The sequence below is a fragment of the Lissotriton helveticus genome, chromosome 5_1 (assembly GCF_964261635.1).
Source record: "Lissotriton helveticus chromosome 5_1, aLisHel1.1, whole genome shotgun sequence".
NCBI classification, from domain to species: Eukaryota; Metazoa; Chordata; class Amphibia; order Caudata; family Salamandridae; genus Lissotriton; species Lissotriton helveticus.
This window is the reverse complement of record NC_136065.1, coordinates 1,425,492,751-1,425,510,506: the sequence shown is the minus strand read 5'-3', so window position 1 is coordinate 1,425,510,506 and position 17,756 is coordinate 1,425,492,751. Positions and strand designations below refer to the sequence as shown.

The 17,756-nt window shown below is 43.2% G+C and overlaps 1 protein-coding gene across 3 annotated transcripts in view; it reads left to right on the top strand.

The window, feature by feature from the left end:
- MAGI3 (membrane associated guanylate kinase, WW and PDZ domain containing 3) overlaps positions 1 to 17,756 on the top strand; it is a 1,411,302-nt gene that overhangs the window by 1,329,074 nt on the left and 64,472 nt on the right. For all 3 annotated transcript variants that reach the window (XM_078644434.1, XM_078644433.1, XM_078644435.1), the window contains one exon: positions 10,201 to 10,344. In XM_078644434.1, coding sequence (XP_078500560.1) covers positions 10,201 to 10,344 — 144 coding nt within the window. The remainder of the gene's footprint in view (positions 1 to 10,200; positions 10,345 to 17,756) is intronic.

Genomic DNA, 17,756 nt, shown 5'->3' with positions numbered 1-17,756 from the left:
TTTCCAATTTACGGCATGAAAGCTTCATGTCCCTCAGTCTCGGGGTGTACCAGGGGGCTACTTTTTGCCTTCTCATGCAGTTTAAGGCTTCCTACGGGAGAACTGAGTCAAGGGTGTTATCAATCCATTTATCAAAGTTGGCACTGGCTATGTCAGGACTGGAGGACTTCGGAAGCTCACGTGCTGCAAGTGAATACCCCCACTCAGTGGAGGGGAGTTTTGACCACTTAGGTATTTTTTAGGTTCCTGTGCGGAGAGAGGGGACTCTGTGATCCAGGTGATAGGTAACAGATAATGATCAGTCCATGGTAGTGGAATGGGAGGTTCAGTTTTTAACGTATCAATGTTACTGAACACATGGTCCAGGAGATGACCTTTATTATGTGATGGGAGAAAACCCTTTTGAATCAAGTCAATTGCTTGAAGATTCAGCCGGAGGCTGTTGGCTGCTAAATCCTGTTGATCATCTAGATGGAGATTTAGATCACCTAAAACGGTGAAGTTGGCCGAGGTAATTGCTAGATTGGCAGTTAGGTCTGCTATATCTGATGTAAATTGACCTGGCGCTCCAGGAGGTCGATAGACCAAGAGGCCCAAGAAGGAGTTTGTGGGGGATAATTCTAGGGAGAACAGTAGGCTTTCACAGGCTGGTAGGATAGTGGGGGTCAGACGGCATTTAAATCTATCTCTTTATATGATAGCCAGGCCGCCTCCTCTACCCTTAAGATTAAGATTGTGTCAACATCACCTCTCTTCACGCTTCAGCCTAGTCCTTGTCCTTGCCTATTCGTTTCTGTCTGATTTGGCAGATTAAAGTGGTTTTAGTCCTTAATGATCATACACACCTTTAGCCATCTTTCTTGCCCTTCCTTCACCCTCTGACCCTTGCTGGCACACATCAACAAAACCATCATCTGTGTCCTGCAGCTAATCGCGATTTAGGGATTCAGGGTGCGGGGGGGCGGATCTGGGTCCTGGAATGTCCCTGCTCATCCAGGTACTGACCAGGGAGCACAAAAGGGACCTCATTTAATTAATATCCATCAGCAAGGGGCCAAGTTTATCTCCGCCCACGCACTGGGCGTTATTTTAGCAAATGCCGGCTCTGCGTGAGGAATATCATGCCTTCCTTTGTACCTACAATTTTCGTTTTATTGGCAATTACCGAGTTGATGCATTCCAGTAAATTGAAATATTTCATCAAACGACAATTGTAATTGAAAAACAATACCAGGCATCATTAATGACTTCTCTTCCTTTTCTGGTTACAAGATAATTTGGGATAAGAGTGAAGCATTACCCATGACCATTGGTACAACAAAAGATGTGATTGCTGAGTTCCCTTTCCATTGGCAATCATCCCGGCTTAAGTATTTAGGAATCTTACTTAATAGAGGGTTGGATAATATAGTCACGGACAATCTGACTCCTTTAATCGCACAAATGCAAAGAGACTTCGATAAATGGAAGGCTTTGGGCTTATCCTTATGGGGACGGATCCAGGCGGTCAAGATGGTTACTCTTCCTAGATTTCTTTATGTTTTGGGTATGCTTCCTTTTCACATCCCCTTAACCACTCTGAGATCCATTGACTCCAAAATTAAACTTTTTGTCTGGGGCACGGCTAAACCGCGTCTTACCTTTGCAAAATTAAAATCTCATCAGTTACAAGGGGGTTTGGGTCTCCCTTCTATCGAGCATTACTCACTTGCTCTTCATCTTTCGCAACTTGTCTTTTTTTTACCTAAATCTAAAGACATACCTCAATGGGTCCCCCTTGAACGTCACTTATTAGCTTCTGGTCTTGGTTTGTCCCTTCTATATGGTAAAGGGGTCAGTTCTTCTGATCCTAAAAATCCTATCTTCTCTGCAATGTTCAAATCCTGGCAGAGAAGTCATCGTATACTTAAATCTAATTCACGTATCCATATTAAAGCTCCTTTATGGATTAATTCTGCCGTTCGTGTTGGGGGTTGCACTCGGTCCTGGCCCGTATGGCAGGAAGCTGGTATTCAGACTATAGATCAGTTTTTCATAATAACACTTTTAAATCTTTTTCTCAGCTGTGTGAGCAATTTCATCTACCATCCACACAATCCTACAAATACACTCAGCTTCAGCAAGCTCTCACAAAACACCTAGGCCCTCCGCCTGACTTGATATCTGTATCTCCTCTTTTGTCCTACCTACAGGTATTGGGGAATCTTAAAGGTATAACTTCTGGTCTTTATAAAACTTTTTTGCATCCCCTATTTTCACAGCCTCTCTTGCACGTTCTTCAGTTGAAATGGCAATCTCGCCTTTTTGTACGGAAGACGTTGGTCAATACCATGTCACTCCCTCTACCCCTTACTTCTCTGAATATTATTTTGCATGATTTTCGTAGCCTTCAGAAGCTTTCTAGACCACAAACTCGTCTTCTCCATACGGCTCTGGCCACGGCAAAAATTTGTATACTGCGGCACTGGAAGTCTCCTCTGCCTCCTTCGCAGGAAGAGTGGTTGGTGGCGATGATGCAAACAGCTCTACATGAACGTACAATTTATAATTTGCAGGATCAAGCTTCCATTTTTCTCCAGGTGTGGTCCCCCTTTCTGGATGCTACTGTGCAGAATGATTCTGTTTCCACTCCTTCTTCTCCTCTGATTGTTCCACCTTCTTAATTCTATTCTCTTGGGTTCTTCTCGTATTGTTCAGCTTTACATTTTCTTTCCCTTATCTCTTTTTGTGTTTACTTGTGTTGCTCTGGGACTCTTGCTTATTCTCTTCTTTTCTTTTTTCTCTTTTTTTTCTTTTTTTCTTCCTTTTTCTTCCTTTTTCCTTTCCTTTATTTTTCTTCTCTAATGCATTTCTTTTGTAATCTTCTCATTATTATTGTATTTAGGATTATGGAATATATGATATCTTTATGTCCTCATATTTATTATATTTTGTGTAATACTTCTCATTTGTACTATTTTTACTTATCAAAGTTATTATTTTGCTTTATCTTTTGCATCTGTACTTTTATCTTAAAATTTCTAATAAAAAATGTCAACACAAAAGAAAAACAATACCAGGGTTGAGTTGTGTCCTGCTATCTGATAACTGCCTCATAGAAACCTAGCATGCTCCGCAGATTGCAGTCGTTCCCTGCAGCTGGCTCGACTTGAACCATGCGTGAATTACATTTGATTGAATCTGCCGAGCACGTAATTAATGCGCGCACTGTAGACGGCGTAGCCACGTTTCACGTCAGGATGCACGCTTCAGCTAAACAGATGGATTTGGCTTTGTTTTCATTTTTCAGCAGTACCTAGGTCAAAGCCAAGTGCTCTCAGCTATTCGTTTTTTTTCCAACCGTTAACCCAAATGTTTCCAAAACCTTTTTTCGCGCAACGTCTTGCACGCAGCAACAATACAATTAGCTCTTAATAGCGTTTGCCGTTGCCATGCGTGTTGGGCAGCGTTTTTTTATTCTTCGAGTTTATCAGGTAATGGCAGGCCTTTAATTGGGATGAAAAAGAGAGGGGGTCTCTAAAGGAGTGTGGCCTAAGTAATTAACAGCGTGGCTTGAACACACAAACTCAATTTCTGTGATTCCTGTTTCTGTGCCACTTGACTGGTATTTTGCTTACACTCCGAACTTTCTGTTTTTCTATCCAGATATAATACACCTAAAGCCAGCCAGGACCACTGGCTTTGTCGATGTTAGCTGTTGTAGATAATTGATTAACAACATGATTTTGTTGTACATAATTAATATTGGAAATGTTTCAATTCTGAATTTGTGAGACTGAATTAAACGTTACTGAGGCCTGTGAAAGGGGTAGTGGTCTTCAGAGTGTTTCAATCACTCCAGTTATGTTTTCTCTGTTAGACATATACACCATTTTTCTCTCCACATCTTGTCCATCTGCATATCTTAAATCGTATTCCTTACTTCATCACCCTCTTTTCACTCTTCCAAATGCACTCCTACAGCACACTCCAAACACACTATGCACCTACTCACCTCTAAGCACTGTATTATCTTTTACTTTTGCATTACCAATATGTTGACAACTGTGTAACTTCCTTCACACGTTTGCTCAGAATCAGAATTTCTACAGGAAATGTAAATGTAAATGTCGGAATTTGTAAAGCGCACAGCTACCTCCACCGGAGGTGTCCCGGCGCTGTCTGTATACCGCTTAGGAACCCTTCCTTGCTTTCCTCGGAAATGTCCACTCCTGGGCACCCCCCAGGTGCAGCCAGGCATCCCAGCGCTTTTGGGGCCGTTGTGGAGCCTAAGCAAGCTATTGCCCAGAGTTGCAGCGTGGGACCCATGATCAGAACAGGCACTGAGGCGAGAATATCCAGTCAGGGGAATTAATGAGCCGGAGACCCGCCGAGGCAAGAATCGAACCCTGGTCCCTGGCCAGAGCTCTGCATCAAGGTCTGCCTGCTCTAACCATTGAGCCACACTATAGGTGAACATTGTGCTGTGCGCTCTGCAAAGAGGCCAAGGATTGGATGACCATGTATTTTAAACATCTTTTTGACCCACTGACAGGCACAGTAAGAAACTCACGGAGCTTTCAGCCTCAACTCCAGAGCTCTCAATCTCAGCCAGTCATAAACACCTTATGGCGAATCAGTACAAAGTATGCTCTGTTCTAGAGTAATATGCTGCTCCAGCAGAAACACAGCATCCTGGAAATAAATAACACTTTTAGGGATTGTAAGATTAAGTAAGATGTGAAATATAAACAGGATCAAAATCGCTGGCAGTAACTTATTTACATTGATTGTTCAGAAATCAATTGGTGTTTTTTTGCCAGTGAATTTGAGGGCATGAATATAAGCCCTGATATGAACCGATTTCAGTGTCCTTTTAAAAATGTTACTGGGTCTGAGCCCCACTTACAGCTCTAGATAATCGTATATTACAGAGGAGAACATTGCGTATCTCATTCTTTGGGGATGAACAATACAGCTATGGTACACATTTGTGAACGTTCACATATTTTAAATAGAGGCAAACGCTGGCAAAGATAATGGGTCTGGCTTATAACTGAACATTTGTAAATGCTTCCTTCCACGCAATCACTATTATATCTGTCTGCACTCTCAATATTCATGCTATCAGTCATTCATCCTTACTTTCATGGTTGTGTTCATCCCATTGACTCATGCCTACATTCACTCACTCGGCCAACCACAATACTGTGCACACAAAGTCCATCAGCAAAGAGGAACTGCTGCCGATATGAATGAATGAATGAAAGAAATCTTTTATCTCGCAAATTAGCCCAAGGGCATCAAGGCTTTACAGATACACTTCAGAGTAAAGCCAGGTTTTCAGTGCTTTGCGGAACAGAGCAATCAAAGGTTGCCCTAGGAGTTCGGGGGGAAGAGAGTTCCATAACCTGGGTACAACCGTGGAAAATGCTCTGCCTCCCCATTTGGCGCTTACAAACCTGGGAACCTCAAGGAGATTTTTGTTGGCGGAACGAAGGGGTCGACTAGGAGAGTAGAGGTGAATAAGTGACTTGAGACCCTCAACACCCGTACTGTGGAGGGCCCCATGGGCAAGGCAAAGAATCTTAAAAGAAATCCTGGACTGAATGGGAAGCCATTGTAGGCTTCTCCGGGCTGCCGAGGCCGAGGCAAGTCTAGGGAGGTTTAGAACCATCTTTGCCGCCGCGTTCTGGACCATCTGGAGACGATGGATGAGGCTCTTGTTTATGCCCACATAAAGGGCATTATAGTAGTTCAGTATTGAGGAGACTAGTGCCACAGTGGCCAGATTCCGGGCATCAGGAGAAAGATAGTGGGCAATCTTTCTGAGGACCCTGATGATGCCACAGCAGGTGGAAACAGTCCTACTGACCTGGCAGTCAAAGGAGAGTGCAGTGTCCATCAGAACCCCTAGGTTCTTGGCAAACTGGCGGGGAAGAGGGCAGTCCCCGTGAGAGGCAGGCCACCAATCATTAGACCAGATATCCTGACTGCCCCCAAAGATCAGCACCTCCGTTTTCTCCCCGTTTAGTTTCAAGAAGTTCTGTACCATCCACTGAGACACAGCCTCCATACAGTTCATGAAGTTCAGGGCAGAGTCCTTCAAGGGCTGCGTGAGGGAGACCATTATTTGGGTGTCGTCAGTGTACAACAGTAATTCCAGCCCAAAAGATCTGTCTACCCTGGCAAGTGGGGCCAAATAGATGTTAAATAATTTAGGGCTCAATGAGGAGCCCTGGGGGACCCCACAATGCACAGGTTTAGGGGCAGAAAGAAACTGACCCAGCTTCACTCTCTGTTCCCTTTCATTAAGAAAGGAAGCCAGGAGGCTCAGTGCAGGACCTCCGACCCCTAAATCCCCGAGGCGGGTGACCAGAATGGATGGGGACAGAGTGTCAAAAGCCAACGCCAGGTCTAGCAGGACCAGGAGAGTGTTATGGCCCTTATCTACAAAGAAGGATATCTACAAAGAAGGTAATCCAAACAGGAACACTGCCTCAATGATCAATGTAAGAATTATCTTAAATATGTTGAGTAGTTTGTGCGCCAGTATGGACAGGAAGGGAAGGTACAAAGTGTAGCTGTAACAAAGTCTAGATGTAGAACTACCCTGTATATACTTATCATTGTTGTGAACATTCACTCTTGTAAATCGCTGGGCCTCGGAGGCTCTGTATAGACTTGATATCTTTGATGTGAACATTTACTGTTGTAAAGTGCTCTGATACCTTCAGGTCTAGCTAGTGCTGTATAAAACTACTCTTGAATAATGCTTTCTTCATCATAAGGACTGTAACAGCTTCCCTCCTGTTTTCTTTGAGGGCATGGTTGATGACACACCGTGTACTTATTTAGCAGTGGTCCAGTTTTGCTTGTGAATTAACACTATAGCAATCTTTTCTAAGTGAAATCCTCTTCCAAGGGTTGTGAGACTTGTTGGCCTTCCTTTCCCTGGCTAACAAGGGTCCCAGTCCATCATCCCCATAGCAATTTTAGCACCCCTGCATGTGTGGCAGAGGGCCCTTATCATGAAACGGTACCTGTTCAGTATACTGTAGGATCACTACATTTCGCAAACGCCAAACTACCTGTGTTTGCGCATGCACTGAAGGCCACCTTGCTTGTAGACTAAAACTGGATAGTGCAGCACAGACCCTGCCCCTGCTATCGCATACTGGGATGGAGAGGAAGCAGCTTTTGAGGAAAACCAAGCAGCGGTCAAAATATGCATCACCGCTTTGGAGAGACAAAGAGCACATCAGAACTGCATGACCTTATGACTGATTCCTGTAAAATTCACTACCCACCCATCTTTATGTTATGACAAAGCGGCCATCTTTGGAGTAGAAAATGCACAGCGCCCATGCTGTACTTGCTCTTCTTGTGCACCACTTTGCTGGTCTGTTGCTATCCCTTGTGAAATGCTACCCCAAATTTGAACCACAAATGCCTATTCCCATGAAAGCATTCATAAGTCTCTTTTGAGGTAGTGTGGGTCCCACTTTCACTCAGGGAGTTTAAGAGATCCAAATATACTATAAGGATAGTATTTCATCCTGCAACAAACCCAGGAGGCCCTAAACTCAAGCATATTCCAGAAAAGGTATTCCTTATGCTCACTGATTACAACAAAAACATGTTTAGTTAGTAACAAGTTCTCTCTCTATCCCCTCTCTCTGATTTAAGAAGCCCCTGGAAGAAAGTAAATATGGTTACTTCTCATTTGAAGCACGTCTCTTGTCGTTTCTGCCTCCATGATGCGATTTCTCAGCTGCTTAATCACACTCCACTCTTTCACCCTTTTAAGAGAGTGGATGACTTCAGTCGAAACCGCACCTCCCCTTTGCTATCAGTTCCTCCTGTAAGATTAGCAAGCTCCTTTGCCATTCAGACAGAAATGTAGTTGCTCAAGTTCACTTTTCCTTCATCTAGCACTCTCAAATTCCTTTTTTTAAATTCATTTTCCAATCTCCAATTAATACCTATCTGATTTTTTTTAACTGCCACATTCTTACTTTAAAGTTTTTGGGGATCCTTTCATTTTTGGGGAGGGTTTGGATTGATTTTTCTTGGTTGTTGGATTCCATTTTCTAATGCAGTCATACTTTCCAAGCTGTCGAATTTCGCATTCAGAGAGGATGTCTTTTTGTCAGTTCTCTGCAGAATTTTCAACCATTGCTCACATTGCTGTGATCTCCCAATTTGCTCTTTAAAGGCCCCACCATCTGATCTTTTAGGTGAGAAGAAATATGATTTTTAATTCTTCAGCTGCTAACTTGGTCGGACCCACGATACACGTGCCGGCAGAAGTCACCAGAGCGGAGTCAATGTGCCACCGAGGTGGTGCATTTGGCGTGCAGGAAGGATTCCTTGTCTGCTTCACTGGAACGGTCTATATTGCTAAGGAGTATTTTTTTTCTACTTTGTGACCTTTCCCTTCTAAAGGGGATGCTCTTAAGAAATATGCAACACTCTTCACATATAAGTTAAGTGCATGATGACACCGTGGCTACTGGGAGAAACGCCCTTCCTTCAGGCGGTCACAGTGGGAGCAAGAGTGAGCTTCACTGCTTTCATCCTTTGGTGTACTTTTACTTTCACAAGGAAAAAGTACATTACTTCATACACTTCTTAATATTAAACATCAAATTGCGATGTATTCCTTAAAAACCAGAGCTCTGGCTGTCTCAGAAGAACTCACATGTTCAGCACATTAAAGCCCTGTCCAGTGGTGTCTGTTACGGGTTTGCAGAGTAGAGCCTCTTCCTGTTGTGTTTGAGTGCAACCTCTCACCATTCTATTTGTCAGAGTTCCCAGTGTAATGTAAACCATTCCCATGTTGCATTCGTTGGCGTTCACTGTGTAAATGTTATTCTTGGTGTATTTGTCACACAATTCCACTGGTATGTGGCAAAAAGCACATGCATGATCCCTGTCTCTTAAGGCCATATGTATCAACATTCCGTTTTGCGATTTCTAAATAGCGTTTTTTAAGGAATCGCTATTTAGAAATCGCAAAATGGTATGTATGTAGAAAATCGCTTATTTTTAGCGATTCCTTAAAATTCCTTAATTGCGATTAGCAAATTGCTAATCGCAATTAAGGAATAATTTCCCATTCATTTCTATGGGCCAGGAGGCCCATAGGAATGAAAGGGAAATTTGCGATTCGCAATTTGCTAATCGCAAATTGAGAATATTTTCAAGGGTGTCCAAAGGACACCCTGTTGCACCCCTGCAATCTGCAAGGGTGCACATGTGGCGCACATACATGCCCTAAGGGCATGTATGTGCGTCACATGGCACTTTGAAAAATGAAAAAATATGCATTTTGAACGGAATTCGCAACTTACCACCAACTAGAAGTTGGTGGTAATTTGCGATTCCTTAAGGCCAATTAGCTATTTTTTTGGGCTTCTTACATTGCATTTAGGGAATCAAATAATTTGAGATTCCTTAAATGCAATCGCAAGATAAGGAATCGCAATTTTTGCAATTTCTTATTTTTCAAGCATATTTGCTTGATACATACCATTAGTCCAAATTGCATTCGCAAACGCCGAAATCCTGCGAATGTCGGCGTTTGCGAAGTTAATTTGGCTTGATACATATGGCCCTTAGTTATGAGTAACTGAAATACTTCGAAGACGGACTTACGCCGCTGGTGCCAGGTCAGGTTCCCAAACAGAAGATCGACAAAGGGGTGGGGCTGAATCATCTGTGTTTCTGTACTGCTTTTTGTGTGAATTACGACAGTTCTAGTAGAGCAGCAAAGCTGCCAGACCTTAAGTAAGTGCTTAAATTAATTTAGGGCACACTCCCATCCAGTTTTTCTAGGCAAGAGACAAATACGATCAGTGACGGAAATGGTTTACAGATTCATTCACCCCTTTAGTTTAATTAAGAATGTGTCACTGTAGAAACCATTCATTCATGGTTAATATAATTGTTTTTGTAAGGGCACCTATATTTCTGTGGGTTTATTCATAATGTATGCATTCAACAATATTTATTGCCTTAAGCACAGATTCATTTTTCCATGGTTAATGTAAACATTTAGGAAATTACATCAAGGCATTGCTTTGTTTGAATGTACTGTACATGCTTATAAACAATTGAGGAAACAATCATAATGTAGTCATTTTTTTCCTTCATACGTATTTAAGAAACACTGAACAACTCCTGATCAGTGCTTTGCTCTTGCCCTTTACTTTTCAGAGCGTTGGGTGTTATCCAGTTGAACTGGAGAGAGGACCTAGAGGCTTTGGCTTTAGCCTTCGTGGAGGAAAGGAATACAACATGGGGCTCTTTATCCTTCGACTCGCGGAAGATGGTCCTGCAGTCAAAGATGGACGGATCCATGTAAGTTTGGTGCTGTGCACTCTCACACCTGTTATTAAAATGCAAGTCTCTGATTGGAAGTTTCCAGTAAACCTAGGATAAGTGAGCAAGCATAGATTTTTGGCCGAGCAGATAGCAAGACAGAATTACATCTTTTGTATTGTATGAAAAATCACATGCCATATGAGACCAAAGACAGATTTTAGTCTTATTTTTGATAGCTTTCTACAGGCATCCATATACCGAAAGCGTTCATATTAAAATCACTATTCTAAATAGCAAATAAGTAGAAAAGTACAGATTGGATTGTGATGAAGCAATTGTTAGAATATTCGCAATTTTTATCTTTGGGAGTTGAGAGACCAGAAGTATATATAAGTAAATAGCCCAACATTACCACTTCACACATGCATGATGGGTATCCTAAGTTCAGTATGAGGGGTGCACTCAAATTCGTGTGTGGTTGCGAACGGACCATTAGCTGCATCAAATCATCCGCGAGCCTTAGACCTCCACAGACCAGTCTTATAGACCAGGTTACCCCGGAACCTCGCATTCCATTGCTTATCTCAAATCGGAAGTAATTACACAGCCTGTGTACGGGTGTGAGTCTACGACCACCTGCCCGAGACCCAAGAGGTAACCCCGGTACCTCACTTTGCCTCAACCCACAGAAAATCCAACTAAAATATTTCAAGGCGAATTCAAGGTCCAACACCACCGGTCTGCCCATGGGGGCCCCCGGTAGGTTTCCCGCTGACTCCACATTTGGCCTGAACCAGTCGAACAGGCCACGTCCATCCTGCGCCCACAATCTTTTAGTGAGATCCCAGTCCACCGTGAATCGATGAGACAGGTGACCTGCTTCTAAGACGCTCAGACGGAGGTTCCCCTCTCACATCATCACTGGTGTTCAATCCAGACAACCTGCTGGACCACGGCCTTCCTCCCCCAATACCACTGTTTTTTGTCCTGAAGAAGACCCGCAGCCGAGGTCTCAAACACCCCTGGAGCAATAGGGTCGAAATGTCGACGGTTAACCTTAATTGGCCTGTACCTCCCTCACCCGAATTTTACCCCCCTTTTTAATTAGACGTGGACAGGCTTATAACATAGCGGCCAGCTACCGCCTCTTTTTGTAAATAGTATTATTGTATATTATAACAATTGTCTCTTCTTTCCTTCCTTCTCAAAATCACGAGAGCACCCCCTTTTCCTTTCTTCTTCGACTGTACTCTGACAGTCCTGTACGCCGTATATAGATATGTGTTTTATGACGATGTAAATAAATAGACACATCTTGGTATAACAAGAATACAAAGTGTGATTAACAATTACTTTTTGTTTAGCTCAAATTGCCTTGTTTGGGTACTGTTTTTTCATTGCATTTAATGTGTTTATAATTAACATCCAAGCTAATATATATCTCTCTTTTGCTTGAATCAATGTGTTTGGATTTAATCGCACAAATAAGTTACAATTTATATTTATACATTCGTATTTGAACCAATATCGAGGACCACCTTGTTTTCTATAGTGCACTCAAATTAGCCTTAAGTTTTTAGGTCTTGCCTGAGCCAGCGCATGCGCTACTCGGTCGAGACTTTTAGTAAGTGGGCTTCAGAAAATGCTACCACACGCTATTGCTTGTAGCGGCCCAGAGCTTGCAGTTACGCGGGCGGGCTCGCGCTTACGAGCACAGGCGCCATCTCGCGGGCACTCTTACAGCCCGCGATCACTTTCACTTTCGTGGCCGCATCACCTTCACGGCCACGCGGCTAATAATTTTTTTTTTTTTCAACTTTTATTGTGCCTGACTGCAAGCAATGTGAGGTGTTCCTGACGAAGATTGGTTTTCAATTAGTTGGCAAGTACGAGCATGCAGGCGGTGAACTTCTTTTTTTTGTTTGGATTCTTGTTTTGTTTGTCTTTTGTCTTGAGGTCTGTTTGTTTAGACTTCTTTTAAGCTTGCATAGGTTCTATAAATAGACCACCGCAAACCCAGTTTTGTGTTCACTTCTACGTCAAAGTAACTGGCTGAAATATGAGAGGGCATGAGGTCACCCCTGCCTCCCCTCCCCCCCCAAAAAACAATAGGAGGCAATTCTTTTTCAACTTTACAGGTCCCATGAAAGCCCGGCCTCTAATCCCAGGGTTGTCTGGGCGCCTTTCAGGCTGGGACCGAGGTAGATGCCGCAGCGTGGCTGAGCACCCACTGCGGAGATGTGTACAACTGTCATGTTACAGCTCTGAATATGAGCTTGCATGGGTCTGCCTTCTTTTGCCGAGTTGGCTCACCCTTTCTTCCTTCCGTGGTAAAGAAAATGAAACCACTGTTGTCTCTGAAGACGCATCGTGTAGCGATGGCTCGCCAGCAAGAATATATTAAATCTTTACACTTGTCATGTGCTTCCAAATAAAGACACTTGCCCCCACGCTAGAATCACAGGCCTTCACCCTGCTCAGGGTTCACATGTGGATAATCTGCACAGTACCACATGCGCACCACTGATGCAACGCCCACACATAACAGAACTGCACATTACAGGACAAGCATACCTCCATTCTTAATGGGAAACGCACACAAGCCACAATCATCCACACCTACCAACCAAAGACCAAACACAGGAAAAAGAAAAAAGTATTCCAAATAATATCCGAGGCATCCTTCTCAGACCCAGCTCACAAGGCACACCTCAACCCATTCTCCTTTGTTACACTCAGGAAGTGTGCGTCACTAAAAAGGAGATGGTTTTCATCACCAGGCAAGGGCAACATTGGGTACATTCAAACTGCATGCTGCTACCAAACTAGCCACAATAACAAAATAGTGGCTACACTGAGCCTCACAGCTATTCAGTGTGGACTAAATCTGCGCACTGTCTTCCAGATCCAGCCCTCCTACCACAACAACAGAGTACCCTGCACAATTTAACAACCACACAACTTCATATCTTAAAAAGCATACTATGAACACACACTCACATATGAACATGCCACTGACTGACAACATTGGACGCACACAACTGAACCAGCTCCTTCCCATAAACTGTTCATCCCAGCATCACACAAGCCAGTTAAAAATGAAGGGAAAACACTAACTTCAGCAAATGAAAGTGTCATGCCAAATTAAGTCATCTCCGAATCCTCAGGTACCATTATGCAATGTGCACAGTGTATACTACTTTTCAATTCATTGTTGACTAGTCCTGTATGGGCATAACCACAAGTATGCAACATTTTGATTCACCTTCAAAGCACCAGCTAAGCAGTTCCATTGTTTGTCCCTTTACATGAAGAATACATCTTTAAAAACAAAAATAACACACAGTACACCCAAAATTCCCTGCCTTCAAATAAACAATGTTACAGTTACTTTCTTTACAAAAATGGTCACGCAAAGACCAAGAACCGTTTGATTCACATCTTATCCTTCAACCAATTTCACGGTACCTAACCTCCACCAAATAAATGAGTCCTTTCATCCAATCTGCCCTTAAAAAATAACAGCTTTGGGAGACTCCCCTGCCACTCATTGGCATCCGTTGATTGGAAACGCCTTTAGCCATCGGCCAAGACAGCATCATTTTGAGGCACACACACTCAAGCAGTAGATCTTCCTAACTAGTGATGAGAAAACAAGGTTTGGGCAACATAGAGAACAAACTTGAATCATAAAACTCGACACAGCTGCAAATAAAAAGTGATTAAACACCTTCCCATCCAAAAACAAGCATTGGCAATTGGCATTACCAATAGGTCTCGCCTTTGGGACCTTATAAGTGTTTAGCCATGCAACACTTGATGTTGTTGCACCAAGGATATTGTGTTGGATAACTAAACACTTATAAGGTCCCAAAGGCGAGACCTATTGGCTATGCCAATGCTTGTTATCAAAGGCACCTGAATATATGTAGAGAGTAGGGTTTTCCAATCTTAAAACCTTCAAAATGCATTTCACGTTTAACCACACACATCATTAAGGTCAGTGAAATGGGATGTTACGTCACATGCTTTAGTTGATTAGAAGTCACATATATAAGATATGTGCTTTTTTATGGAATATCTTTGGGGCGGAAATGAGAAGAGCCCTTCTGTGCCCGGGATCAGCTATTATACTATAAAATTCAAGAATGCACTGACATGCACATAAGATATGTTCACTTGTTTTTGTGAGAATTCAAGCTGTTCATGCTTGGTATTTGTATAACTAGTATACTGCCTGATACATCAAAGATCTAGTCACAAAGTACTGCTAAGCAATCCAGTTTTTGCACTGCGATGCAGCACAAAATGGCCATTCAGCAGAATTTGCGAATAGCTACAACTCCGTTCCATTGGTTGTTATCCTGTCATTTGCAACCGCAGAAACGGCTGCCAAGAGGATGAGGCCCCTTTAACGCCCCTTTAGCTTGTAAATTGCAGCGTGGACATTGGCAGTTGTAAACGTATTTGTTACTTGCAATGACTCTTTAGTGCATTCTGACCCTGCTGGGCTTCTAACCTGTGACCTAAGGTCATACACAGATCACTGTTGTGGGTTCTGAATCATTTTATTGCTAATGTCTACCTGATGTCTGAGTAGTACACCACTATAAAGAGGTAGTGTTCCCGGTGAAGCTTTTGAATACAATTGTCTTGTTTGCTGCAAATGTATATACTGTTTCATTACAGTAGTAGATCCCTAAATGCGGTTTTTATGTGGAAAACAAGACCTGTCATCTGGTGTGACCAAGCTAATTTATTTTCAGAGACTAGAACACATTGTGATTCCACATACATTATTTTGAAAGACTGTGACAAAATAACAGATGTGAAGAAGGCTGTGCAGTGATTGGTGTCTTAATATGTGCAAACAATCACTTTAAAAGAATCGGAAGAGACGCTTATTTAAAAATAGCACAGGCAATTAAAACGAATACATTTTATTTTCATTTCTATGGTCTAAATGGTTAAATTTGCTGATATTTCAACCCTGTTTTCCCAATTGGACACAGTCTTCTTCAGGACAGGAAGTCCTAATTCAAGTTAAGGTAAAAAAGCAGATTCACTTTAAAATGACATTCCCAATGTTAATGCTCTTCTGTGTAGAAAAACAAAGCAAAATCCAGTGAATACTGCATAGCACGTCTCTCTCGAAGCCGAGCTGTTTTGACGACCAAGATCTGTTTAAAGATTGCTTGCTGTTGGGCATTATTTTACACCGTTTGTCTGTTGTCTACAAAGATTTTCATCTAATATACAATTGCAAAGGCATCAACATCAGGCAGCCAGAATGTTCCTTTACGCACAAAAGTCTGACCCTGTAAATGCTGCTTTGAAAACAATGCAGGGGCTTCAAGTGGTTGCAAGGATGACGTTCACGTTTCTCTATACCTCACTTAAAGCATAATGGGACATGTGGCTAGGCCACCTGCAGAGGCTAGCACCCCACTATGTGCCGAAGAAGAATTTATGCACGTCAGTTACATGCATGATTACCAATAGGGACACTTGCTTGCTCCTGAGGCGGAAGCCGGGAGCTAGATCTAGTTGTACAAACTTTTTAAATAGCGTCCTATTGCCACTGCACTGTTTTTAATAAAATTGTTATTTTCCCCCACCTTGTGTGTACCCCCTTCACTTTTGAGCGAGTAGGCTCACCTTCATTTGCGCCACATTAAGGACCTGATCGTTTATCTCTTCAGCCGATTAGGAGCTGAATCTATTGCGGGGCTCGGAGGGGCCGATTACTTTCAGCGGCCATCTTGCGGAGGAGCAGGTTGCTGCTCTAGTGTTTGGGGAGGAAGCGCTTGACACGACGCGCTAAAGCGCATAAATTGAGTGGGTCATATCGGTCGGGTAAGACCTAGGGACACTTGCTTGCTCCTGAGGCGGAAGCCGGGAGCTAGATCTAGTTGTACGAACTTTTTAAATAGCGTCCTATTGCCACTGCACTGTTTTTAATAAAATTGTTATTTTCCCCCACCTTGTGTGTACCCCCTTCACTTTTTAGCGAGTAGGCTCATCTTCATTTGCGCCACATTAAGGACCTGATCATTTATCTCTTCAGCCGATTAGGAGCTGAATCTATTGCGGGGCTCGGAGAGGCCGATTACTTTCAGCGGCCATCTTGGGGAGGAGCAGGTTGCTGCTCTAGTGTTTGTGGAGGAAGCGCTTGACAAAACGCGCTAAAGCGCATATATTTAGATGGCCAATCTTACACGCAGCATACGCGGTGCGGACGTGCCCCTCTAGCGCCAAAGGAGCGCCTAAGGAAAGCCTGTCTGTGCCCGTCCGTGCCAGGCCGGGCTAGGACGTGGCCAGGGACGTGAATAATGGGACCCCCTCTATTGGAGAAACTATGTTACAGTGGCGATCAGTTGCGGTCACTGAGAGATAGTTCGAACGTTCTCTGTTTCAGCCACACCCCTTTAGAGGAGGTAAGGATTTTCTGTCCACATTGCAATCCTATATGGCTAGCGAACTGTAAAATCAAATCATATTCATTCACCTTAATTAACTGTCGGTCCCTCCCGAAGCACGCGGTGGAAATCCGTCTGCTTTTGGAGGGGCGAGATCCAGATGTCCTTTTTCTGACTGAGACGTGGTTAACCGATGCATCCGATCCTGATATAGTTCAGGCTCTACCACCTAGTTATTTAATCTGCAGGCAGGATCGCCCAACTGGCGGAGGAGGAGGAGTGGTCATCATCTATAAAAACACAGTTGTCTGCCGAACCTCTGAGGGCCCACTTTTGGAGTGTGAGAGCTTAGGGTTCTCTATGTCCTTCTCCCCCACTTGTACTTTCTCGGGTATTCTAGTCTATAAGCCACCGGGAGCACACTATAGCTTCTGTAGCAATCTCCTGGACAAGATCACCCTTCCTATTAGTCGTACATCTAATTTTTCCATCTTAGGTGATCTCAACATTCATCTTGATAATTCAGAGGCCTCCTCATCGCAAGATCTATTGGACAACCTAGGGGTAGTCCAACTGAAACAAATTGTGTCTGGATCCACGCACCTAGCAGGGCATTTAATCGACAATTTTTTTACTAATCTTGGTAACATCAGCTGCGATCAGCCCATCTTCGTTCTTTGGTCTGATCATGCCTTGCTCTCATTTGTCTGGACCCCACTTGACCCAAAATCATATAGTTAGTCTATCCAAAAAGTTGAATCGGACATGGTCGAAATTATCTTCGGAGGAATGGGAGGCCGCCCTTAAGAGGTCTTCCCCGGTGCCCCACGACAATCCTGTCATCGCCAACGAGGGCTTCAATAAGTAGTTAGATACTACTTTAGATTTAACCCTGCCTAAGAAAGAAGTGTGTCATCGGACGGGCCCAAATAAAAAGCTGTGGTACTCAGGGGAATTAAAGGGTCTCAAACAATGTTGCAAACGGGCTGAAAGGAAATGGAGGAAAGATTTCTCAGTCGTCAGTAAAAA